This window comes from Solanum dulcamara, chromosome 2 (assembly GCF_947179165.1).
Source record: "Solanum dulcamara chromosome 2, daSolDulc1.2, whole genome shotgun sequence".
Taxonomy (NCBI): Eukaryota; Viridiplantae; Streptophyta; class Magnoliopsida; order Solanales; family Solanaceae; genus Solanum; species Solanum dulcamara.
The window spans coordinates 17,087,952-17,100,223 of record NC_077238.1 but is presented as its reverse complement, the minus strand read 5'-3'; the positions used below and the strand labels follow the sequence as shown (position 1 = coordinate 17,100,223).

At 32.1% G+C, this 12,272-nt stretch overlaps 1 protein-coding gene across 1 annotated transcript; it reads right to left on the bottom strand.

Annotated features, from left to right (window-relative positions):
• Window positions 1–11,002: 11,002 nt before the first annotated feature.
• Window positions 11,003–12,272, bottom strand: LOC129880393 (uncharacterized). Its single transcript, XM_055954405.1, has 2 exons — window positions 11,976–12,272; window positions 11,003–11,748 (listed from the first exon to the last, which is right to left on the bottom strand). The coding sequence occupies exons 1-2, from the start codon at window positions 12,127–12,129 to the stop codon at window positions 11,216–11,218; spliced, it is 687 nt and encodes a 228-aa protein (XP_055810380.1). The 5' UTR covers window positions 12,130–12,272; the 3' UTR covers window positions 11,003–11,215.

Sequence of the window (12,272 nt, the reverse complement as noted above, 5' to 3'; positions counted from 1 at the left end):
CCGAAAAAACCAAAAAACCCGAGTAACCCGAAAAACCCGAAAAAACCCGAAAAACCCGAGAAAAATTGATATCGAAAAATCCGACTTTTATTGGTTTGGTTTGGTTTATAGATTTAATAACCCGACACAAATGGTTTGGTTTGGTTTGTAAAAAATCCGAACCAACCCGGTCCATGTACACCCCTAGTTGGAAGGCCTCTTCTGGAAGAAGGATATGTTGCCCTTGTTTTGCCTCTGTTCACTCTCATGGCCCGCTGATTTTACCTTCTTGCTCAGGTGCTCTTCTCTGTCTCTTCTTTTCTCATCCTCTACCTGTTGAGCATACACCATTAATCTGAAAATATTTATATCTGAGATCAACAATGTTGTTTTGCACTCCTTCTTCACATGTCTCCCTAATCCGGAGACGAACTTCCTCATCTTTGACCTCATATCTGGGATCATTTCTGGAGCATACCTGGACAACTGGATGAACATCAGGCTATACTCCTTAACAGTCATACCCTCTTGTCTCAGATTCACAAATTCCTCCACTTTCGCTTCCCTCAATTCTCAGGGAAAGAAGTGGTCAAGAAAGGCTCCCTCAAATTCATCCCACCTCGCAGGTTCAGCATCCTCACCCCTACCTTGCCCCCATTGGTTATACCAGATGTTTTCCACATCCTTGAGTTGATAAGACACCAACTCAACCCCCTCAATTTCCGTAGCATGCAGAGCTTTCAAAATTTTCCACATCTCATCAATAAAATTTTGGGGGTCCTCATTAACCTTCGAACCCGTGAATGCTAGCGGATTCATTCTCAGAAAGTCTCGAATTCTGGCGGCAACAGACGGCTCTTGGGGACTAGAGCTAAGAGTGGACGAACTCTGGTTACCATTCCGGGCAGCCATTAATTGAGTGAGCATGGCAATCGCCCCTCAAAATTCCGCCCCTGGTGTGGGTGCAGGCGGGGTAGCAGGCACTTGAGGCACCTCCGCATACCTCGCAGGTCGGCCTCTAGCCCTTGCCGAGCGTACCTCAGACTGAGGCACCTCTGCATTTTCGGCATTTCTCTGGCTGGCGGTACATTTTGGAGGCATTATCTGTAACGTATAAACGCACGAATTAGAAGGGAAGTTTCATAGAGTTTAACTCCATCACACGAATTTAGAGTATGAAAGAAGTGAAACAATTTCTAATGTCCTATAGCCTCCTGCTTATAAGTGTGGTGCACAACACGCCTATAAGCAAGACTCTACTAGACACGGCTTCATAGACTCCCTAGGACTCTTGAACTCTGGGCTCTGATACCATATTTTTCATGCCTCGGGAGGGTACCCTAGGCGTGACCGGCACTCGAAGGCCATTTCTGACCCCCGAGCGAACCACCTGGTCCAGTCACACGTTCATTCAATCACATTTTCTTAGCGGAAAAACTCAATTAAGGATATACTACTCATAAATTAGGGCCAAAGGCCAAACAATCATCAACTCGACAAGAAATTTTAAAAAGGGCTACCCAAAAGAACAATTCAACATTTCTACACTCCGGTCTATGAAGCCTCTATCTACAATTTGGAAGCTGCCCATGACAAGCCCATGGATACCAACAATCAAAATAAAACAAGTAACCTTAGAACTATACAAGAAGAGCTCAACATCCTCCGGAACTAGGAGGACTCACCGCTAGCTGGAAGGGGGGTGGGGATCTTCAACGGAGTACCGGTTGATGATCTCTGGTATCTGTCTCTGCATCATGAAACGATGCAGGCCAAATGGCGTCAGTACGTGGAATGTACTGGTATGTAAAATGGCCAAATGGAAGGACATAAAGGAAACATCAATTCTATCAGAACTCAACTCAAAGAAATAACAACTCAATCAAGTATCCTAGATCTAAAGAAAATACGGTTTAAACGGGACCAATCACATATCATTCAACTCAATCTGACTCAGAGTATTATCAAGACTTATGTGGGAGTTTCTCTTATCCGACAACCATCACTTATGAGCCAGTGACAGTACAATAAGCCGACGTTGTTGCCGCATCCGTTCATACTTTGCCAGGGCATGAACGAGTCAACCAATCATGGATCCAATCCAACTAAGTCCTATAATGTCAAGACAAATATTTGGGCAAGCATCCGACTTTAACGGTTCAATCCCCTTCTACGTTTGGCGACGTAGTTATTGGGTTCGAGTATGGAGTTTACTTTTACCTAATTCGGTGCTCGATACTCCTCCCAAGACTCAATGCTTATAAAACTCCATCTAATCGACTCAATCAAATCATATCGACAAGTCTCATTTAAACCTTGTCAACTCATCCACTCTAGCTCAATCAATCATCTCTAAATCACATCTTTCAAGAGAAATTTAAAGGCACATTTATAGCAACATGTAAACATAACCAATCATTTCCTCTATCCATTTAATCAATCTTTGAATCTCATCACAATTCCAAGGCTTTAAATCTACAATTCAAGATAAGCATCATTTTTAAGAAAATAGCATCCTTTATTATAATCCACATAGCTAAGAAAATCAATAAAACATATTTAACAACTCATCTTCATCAACTCATACTCACAAAAAGACTCTTTTTGGGAGTTCTTGACTAAACCTCATCAACATAGCAAAAATTACTCTAATAGACAACAAAACTCATTTGAACACAACCCTAGCAAGAAACTCCATTTCTATGGGCATTTATCCTCAAAGAAGGTATAGGTCACATGGGTGGACTCAACCCATGTTTTAGATAGCCTTACATACCTTAGTGAAGACTTGAAGAAAACCTTGTGGTTGGGTCTGCAATGGAGAACTCAAACCTTAAAGCTCTTAGAACTATTCTTGTTGGAGGAGGATTTGGAGAGGAAGAAGAAGAGAGAAAGAGAAAAGAACTCCTAGGGCTTTTTAGAGAGAGAGCGGGGGCTGAAAATATGATCTCAAAATAGTCTAGGGTGATACATATATAATTTGGGTAAGTTCCCAAATTGCCCCTTCTCAAAAGTTCTGAAAAAAATAGGCAAAAATGCACCTGGCGCGATAGTGGCACATCGTGCCATTGCAGCGCCAGGCTAATTACGCCTAAAACCTGCACACCTCGCAGTGGCGCGCCACGCCAGAGACCAAACTATTGAGGCATGTTTCTGGCGCGATAGTGGCGCGTCGCGCCCTTACAGCGCCAAGGCTAATATTTTCTAGGTTTTGGAAATTGGCTTGAAAAACCTTGCACACCTTTTAGTGGAGCTCCGCGCTAGAGCCCAAACTACTGAGGCATGTTTCTGGCGCGATAGTGGCGCGTCGCGCCACTGCGGCGCCAAGCCCAGTTTTCCAGCCATTGCAACCCAGGCCTGAAAATCTCTACTGTGCTAGTTCATCTTAGGATCGTCATATCTTTTGACTCCGAACTCCAAAAATTACATTCTTGGTGGCGTTGGAAAGAAGACTCGGTGACCTTTAATTTGATGGGTCGTGGGCCACCCAGATTATCGTGTTTCAAAAGATAGGATCGTTAGAAGTCGACCCCTCATATGAACTCATCCTAAAACTTAGCCACGACGAATATTTTGGACTTAGCTTGGTCCTAGGGGTCCTTCGTGACCCCACATCACCTCTAGCACTTCTCAATTTCTCAAGGACTCAACTTAACTCCTGCAAATGCCCCACAATACTCGAGTTCGATCCTACCCGAATACAAGAAGGGTCCGAATCTTAGGGAAAAATTTTGAGGAGTGTTACAACTATTAACCTTGGAATATATACTAGTAATAATGATATTAAATATAGAATTTATTGTAGAATAATTGTTTATTCAATTTAACAAAAGTTTTAATGGATTATATATTCGTTTATATGTCTATTTACTATTAAAGTAGATTGAATTAAAGGGTGGGTGGATCATTAACAGGTGTGTGAATCATGTTTCCACAAGAGTCAAAATAGATTGAATTAAAGGGTGGGTGGATCATTAACAGGTGTGTGAATCATGTTTCCACAAGATAATTTTGCCTCCATAATTGAATGTCTGCTGATTAACATATTGCCTATAATCCTCTGTTCATGGAACTATTTTTCATGAAAACAGATATTTTTTGATGTTGGGTTGCTAGAAAATGCATTGTATAATATCTTCTGGGCTTATGTGGTAATAATTATTAGCAGGCGTAGACATTAGTTCAATCTAAATCTAAAGCTATCAACTTAGCTTTTGTTCGTATTCACACATGAGATAAGAAGCATCAAGTAGGCCAAAATTATTGAATTCAATGTTGAGTAAAGAACAAAACAAGGAAATATTCAAGGTATTAAAAACCAAAAGAGTACTAGGTACATGGACCAATAATTCACAATACACTTTCGATCATGCAAGTAAAGAGATTCATAACGTTGATTGGACCTTTACTGAAGTTATATCTAGGCATAATATATAAACATGTTTTTTAACTTAATATCAACGAAGATTTATGTCCTTCAACTTTGAATGTACACAAGTAATCATTTAAACTTACATAAAATTGAACAAATAAACATACACATTCTATGTAACATAAAACAAATTAGTTGAAACATAGGACGAGTGATTCGTACTACACATTTATCTACCTATCAATTTTATATAGTTTAACTGACTACTTATACACATTTAAAATCGGAGGATATAGATATCCTTGAGACCAAGTAAAAAGATACCTTTATATTATGTTTTATATCGGATACACCTTCTTCAATCTTGTTGAGAAAAACTGTTTTCTGCTATACATTCTTCAGGTAATAACTAAAGTGTAAATCAATTTATAAGTATATTGTTATATTGTTTCTTGCTAGACTTTATTTTTGGTGGGAAAGTGAATCACATATCAAGACTTTTGAACTTGTTCATTTTTCTTGTCGTACCTATTGCCGTTCTCACCATCTCCCTCAACTTTAGTCTTTATACATTCATTTCTAGAGCCTTCTTTTCTTTTCTTTTCTTTGTTTGTTTGCTATTGAGTTTCACCTTTTAAAACAAATTATGATCGAAATATTGAGAGTAAACTTAGACTATTAATTTTATTTTTTTTATCTATGATAATGGAATTTCACCCACTAGAACATTAAAGTCATAAAATTATGAGAAAATGGTCTGATATACCCTTCAATTTTGTCATTTAGAGCTAATATATCCTTGATATGAAATTGGCTTATATATATTTCTACTATTACACAAATGACACACATATATCATTTTTCTTTAACGGAAGTGAAAAAATTAAGTTTAAATTTATTTTTTTAAGTTTTTTATTAAAAAATATAATCTCCTTCTCACACATTTGTTTTTGAATTTTTTATTCAACGGCTAATTTAGATTTATTATTTTGATGTCAAATTTATTTTTCTCACTACTTTTCCTATAAAATTTATTATAAATGCTCCAAATTTTTTTATAGATATGGAAACTAAATTACAATATATCTACAAAATAATAAGTTTTTATATTACAATATAGCCGCAAAAAATAGTTTTAAATTTTTTTCTTATCTTTTTCTCTTTTTTCCATTCACACTTCTTTCTTTTTATTTCTCTTATTTTTATACCAAAGAATGAAAGAAATGAAATAAGAATAAGAAACTGAAATAATGATAACCAAAAAAGTCAAAAAATAATTCATTTGTGAAAAAACTTAAATATAATCCTAAACTTTGCTAGAAAAGAAAAATCCATGTATGGGTATAGTTTTTTATTTTATTTTTTACTTTCTCAAAAAATATATACTCTTGCATAAAAAAATTTAATATTAAAAATAAAAAAATAAAAAAAATTCACTTCCCTAACATTGAAAAGGATATATGAGAGCCATTTTTATAACGATGGGCATATATGTGAGCTACTTTTATAACGGTGAGGATATAGGTGAATCATTTGTGTACAAATAAGGGCATACATGAGTCACTTTCATAACAAGTTTTATATTAGCTCTAAATAGCAATTAAAAAATATATCAAGATCTTTTTTCTAAAATTATTAAAGTAGCTAAATTATGTCATTACTAGAAATAAATATTTTTTCACCACGAATGAATAAGAAATTTGTGATTGATAAAAGACATTTCACCATCTTTGTCAAAAAAAATTCTAAAACCTTTTTTCTTTTGGCTTTCTACTAAGAACAGAAAAGATATTAAACAATATATCAGGATCTTTTTCCTAAAATTATTAAAATAGCTAAATTACATCATTACTAGAAATAAATATTTTTTCGCCACGAATGAATAAGAAATTTGTGATTGATAAAAGACATTTCACCATCTTAATCAAAGAGAATTCTAAAACGTTTTTTCTTTTGGCTTTCTACTAAGAGCAGAAAAGATATTAAAAAATATATCAGGATCTTTTTCCTAAAATTATTAAAGTAGCTAAATTACGTCATTACTAGAAATAAATATTTTTTCGCCATGAATGAATAAGAAATTTGTGATTGATAAAAGATATTTCACCATCTTAGTCAAAGAGAATTCTAAAACCTTTTTTCTTTCGGCTTTCTACTAAGAGCAGAAAAGATATTAAAAAATATATCAAGATCGTTTTCCTAAAATTATTAAAGTAGCTAAATTACGTCATTACTAGAAATAAATATTTTTTTGCCACGAATGAATAAGAAATTTGTGATTGATAAAAGATATTTCACCATCTTAGTCAAAGAGAATTCTAAATTTTTTTTTCTTTTGGCTTTTTACTAAGAGCAGAAAATATATTTAAAAATATATCAGGATCTTTTTCCTAAAATTATTAAAGTAGCTAAATTACGTCATTACTAGAAATAAATATTTTTTTGCCACGAATGAATAAGAAATTTGTGATTGATAAAAGACATTTCACCATCTTAGTCAAAGAGAATTCTAAAACCTTTTTTCTTTTGGCTTTCTACTAAGAGCAGAAAAGATATTAAAAAATATATCAGGATCTTTTTTCTAAAATTATTAAAGTAGCTAAATTACATCATTACTAGAAATAAATATTTTTTCGCCACTAATGAATAAGAAATTTGTGATTGATAAAAGACATTTCACCATTTTAGTCAAAGAGAATTCTAAAACCTTTTTGCTTTTGACTTTCTTCTAAGAGCAGAAAAGATATTTAAAAATATATCAGGATCGTTTTCCTAAAATTATTAAAGTAGCTAAATTATGTCATTATTAGAAATAAATATTTTTTCGCCACGAATGAATAAGAAATTTGTGATTGATAAAAGACATTTCACCATCTTAGTCAAAGAGAATTCTAAAACCTTTTTTCTTTTGACTTTCTACTAAGAGCATAAAAGATATTTAAAAATATATAAGGATCTTTTTCCTAAAATTATTAAAGTAGCTAAATTACGTCATTACTAGAAATAAGTATTTTTTCGCCACGAATGAATAAGACATTTGTGATTGATAAAAGACATTTCACCATCTTAGTCAAAGAGAATTCTAAAACCTTTTTTCTTTTGACTTTCTTCTAAGAGCAGAAAAGATATTTAAAAATATATCAGGATCTTTTTTCTAAATTATTAAAGTAGCTAAATTACGTCATTACTAGAAATAAATATTTTTTCGCCACGAATGAATAAGAAATTTGTGATTGATAAAAGATATTTCACCATTTTAGTCAAAGAGAATTCTAAGATCTTTTTTCTTTTGACTTTCTACTAAGAACAGAAAAGATATTAAAAAATATATCAGGATGGTTTTTCTAAAATTATTAAAATAGCTAAATTATGTCATTAATAAAAATAAATATTTTTTTGCCACAAATAAATAAAAAAATTGTGTTTGATAAAAGACATTTCACCATCTTAACCAAAGAGAATTCTAAAACCTTTCTTCTTTTGGCTTTCTACTGAGAGCAGAAAAGATATTTAAAAATATATCAGGATCTTTTTCCTAAAATTATTAAAGTAGCTAAATTACGTCATTACTAGAAATAAATATTTTTTTGCCACGAATGAATAAGAAATATGTGATTGATAAAAGACATTTCACCATCTTAGTCAAAGAGAATTCTAAAACCTTTTTTCTTTTGGCTTTCTACTAAGAGCAGAAAAGATATTAAAAAATATATCAGGATCTTTTTTCTAAAATTATTAAAGTAGCTAAATTACATCATTACTAGAAATAAATATTTTTTCGCCACGAATGAATAAGAAATTTGTGATTGATAAAAGACATTTCACCATTTTAGTCAAAGAGAATTCTAAAACCTTTTTTCTTTTGGCTTTCTTCTAAGAGCAGAAAAGATATTAAAACATATATCAGGATCGTTTTCCTAAAATTATTAAAGTAGGTAAATTATGTCATTACTAGAAATAAATATTTTTTCACCACGAATGAATAAGAAATTTGTGATTGATAAAAGATATTTCACCATTTTAGTCCAAGAGAATTCTAAGATCTTTTTTCTTTTGACTTTCTACTAAGAACAGAAAAGATATTAAAAAATATATCAGGATCGTTTTTCTAAAATTATTAAAATAGCTAAATTATGTCATTAATAAAAATAAATATTTTTTTGCCATAAATAAATAAAAAAATTTGTGTTTAATAAAAGACATTTCACCATCTTAACCAAAGAGAATTCTAAAACCTTTCTTCTTTTGGCTTTCTACTGAGAGCAGAAAAGATAAGGCATTGGTGGGGTAGCTTTACCTTAAACCACTTTTTTTTTATCTTCATCAAACCATTTTCCTCCTCTCTTCTTTTTTGTTTTTCTATTTTGAAATATCTGCTTTGTTGATTTGAATGGACTGAAAATTGGGCAATTGGATAACTCCACAATTTATGGCCACATTATTCCTGCACATTTCCTAGGCCAAAAAGGAAAAAGAAAAAAAAACACAGTACTTTTCTTCTCTTTTTCTTTTTATAAAATCCTTTTTTTAATAATAATAATAATAATTTATTAGTGTGGCAAAATAAACTATTCCTTAAAATGTACTCTTTCTGACTCATATTAAGTTGAGATTTTTCAATATCTCAAAATAAGTAAATTTTTCAAAGTCTAAACAGAATTATTATTATTATTTTTTGGACTTTTTAATCTCTTTCCATAGAATGGCTCTTTTCAGTTACAGGCAATCATGGACCCATGGTGACGGCACCATACCTTCTTCTTCACTTTAATAAAGTTTTCAAAGGCTTTATAAAGAAATAACAAATAAATATTTATTTTAATTTGATCTAAGCTAATATTTATGTCCTCAATTTTAGCTATGGCTTGTATATAGTTGAACAAATAGATACATGCATTTTATGTGACGTTAGGTGAATTGCAACGTAAGACATGTTTAATTTTATATAAATTTTATATGTCTACTTATGCATATACAAAATTAAAATATATAAATACTAGTTAAGGTTAACGTGTTTATTATGCCTTCTATAAAAGAACAAAACTTAGTTTCCCTGCAACTGCCATATCCAATCAAAATCTAGTCTAGTTCATTTAATATTTGGTCACCAAAAGCTCTTTTTTCTTCCTTTGAATCTGTCATAAAGGAAAACCACCAATTGGAACACTTGGCCATGAATGGTTATGATCACAATCAAGTAAGCAACTAAATAACAACCCATTCAATAAATTTAAGTAAGACAAAATAGGAGGCTAAATATCATGATTCTTTCGAAACTTCTAATTAGAAAAAAGAGGTTCTTGGGAGTGATTAATAAATATGCCTAACTTCTTACTTCTTATGAAGGATGAGATCCCGGAACTAAGAAAAAGTACTCCTAATATAAAAGTTATAACAAAGTCACATCAAATGAAGCACAATTTGCATCGTGTGTGAAAAGATGATAGAGATATATACAAGGACTTTAATTTAGAAAATCAATATTGAGATATCCTAAAACTAATTTTCATATTATAGGCAAATGTTGTTTTAAACTAGTACGTTCGTCATTATCAATTTAATTATCATGTCAAGTATGCACTTTATGACAATAATTTCACGAGTCATATAGTTAAATTTAAAAAAGATTATGAACTTTTTTTAAACGATCAATTTATAGAAGTTAAAAACTCCACTACCTCTTATGTTCAGCGATTTAGGAGCATATGGAGTAGTTATTTTGCATATACCGTAACAGATTATTTTTTTAATTTCAAAGATTGTGGTACTAGAGTGGAAAGTATTCTTTCATCCTTGAGCACTTTATCAATTTCAAGTCCCAGGCATAAACACGTCTTTGATAAGAAGCACTTTACTCATTAGTAGAACTTTTCGACACAAATTTTGATTAATTGGACTACAAAGAAAATATCATAGATGAGAAACCAAAAAAAATGAAATTAAAGAAGATTGTTATAACAAATAGCAAAGATTTGTATTGACTTTAATTTGAAAAATGAACTTAGAGACATGTGGTAATCACCTATGTGAGACTCTTCTTATATCATTCAGACTTACTAGAATTTCCTGTCCTTATGATAGAGAGAGTTTCAATTGATTTTTGCATCATCATATACCTGCAGTACACAAAATCATAGAAACTTAGCACCAAATTAGCAATACGTCATATAATTGTATATCATGGTACCATATACTAACAAATAGAAAATGAAGCGACAAAATACTAAACAACAATAAAATATTCGATAAAATTCTATAAAATAAAGTCTAAAAAAAATAAAGTGTACTCAAATTTTATCAAATTTTATTACTCTCTCTCTGAGGTAGAGAAATAAATAAGAGACAAACATAAAGAGGTAAAAAATAATAACTACTAATAAGGGACAACATGGGAAATAAATAATATCAACAGGTGTCAGAGAAGTACAGAAGAAAAAGATCAGGAAATGTAGAGGGAAGCAAACATGATAAGGACTCATTTTTAGGATTTGGTGGAAAATGCCAAGAAGATTAAAAGAAATATAATTTTCTTTTTTAAAAAAGAGATTTAATGTGGCAGGCATCACATATAAAGAGGTGAGGTAATATTCATCCATGGTACTATAGATCAATAACGAATAATTAAAAAAAAATATTGGACTCTCTCATATGTATGACACAAAAACTACCAATCTTGTTATTGATATACACTCTTCTCTTCTTAATTACATCAAAATATATATTCCTCATCCTCTTCTCTTTTTTTTTTCCTTTTTTTCTTGATGGGGTTTTCTTTTCTTTATATAATAAAAGTATATATGTTCCAAGAATTGCCCTTGTCCACGGAAAATAGCAGCTGCTATTGCCAATGGTTGCCATGGTGAATCAAATCAAATAAATATGGCTACTATTATTCCCATGACTTTGATAAGCATATTGGGGAATCTTCGCTGCAACTTTCTCATGACAAATAGGAAACATCACGGGTGACGATCTTGTCCTTACAATATGACGGATGCGTCCGTTAAGTGTTTCATCTAAAGAATTGCGTGTTACTTTCTTATATGGTCTTGAAGAATCATGATGCCTCATCATCGAAGGAGGGCTAGCAACTGTGGAACAAAATGAACTTGGTGATGACGTGGCATCGGGGTTGCTAATAGTGGTACTGTTGGTGGATGAGGTTGAATCAATGGAAGGTGGAGGAGAGACAACTTTTTTTGTGGATTTAGGTGGAAATAAGAAAGCCCTGATCTTGAGAGATGATGATGGTGTTGAAGCACGATCATATTCTTCAATAAGATTCGCCAAATCTTCATCAGATGTTATGGATATAAGAGCATCTAGATCTTCATTTGGCAATTGACATCTTAAACTCACTGTTGATCCATACATCTCCCCTAGCTTCACTAATAGCTCTGAAAAAACAAAATTCCATATATCAAAATAATTGAAATTTATATATATCAAAAGTATTCTTAGAACTTTTATCTTAAATATAACATGATAAAATATGTCATGTAAAGGTAAAAGTGTAAAAAAAAAAATGTTGTATCTCGTTGATACATACTATAAATTAAGAGTAATATATAAAATCAAAATGATGGAGCATAAATTATAAATCATACGTGAAATAAATAACAACCTGAGAAGGAAATGGAACGATCGATGGAGTGGACACGGGTTTCACCACCATAATAACGGAGTTTGCCATCGGTTTGACGGGGGATAATGTAGCCACCATAGCTACAAAGGAATTTTAGAGGAAAATTATGGGAATTGATGGATGGATTAACCATGCTTCTAATTTTTTTTCTTTTCTATTTTGCAACTGTTGGAGATATTATAACTAGAGAAGTGATAAATTGGAAAAGACTAAATAGTGAGGGATGAAATTTTAAGGGCTTTTGAAGAGGCCTTAATTGGTTGTTCTTGTAGTGAC

Coding starts and splice junctions, on each gene's coding strand:
- LOC129880393 (XM_055954405.1), bottom strand. CDS start 12,129: ATGGTTAATCCATCCATCAATTCCCATAATTTTCCTCTAAAATTCCTT. Junction 11,749..11,975: donor TCGTTCCATTTCCTTCTCAG/GTTGTTATTTAT, acceptor TTGTTTTTTCAG/AGCTATTAGTGAAGCTAGGG.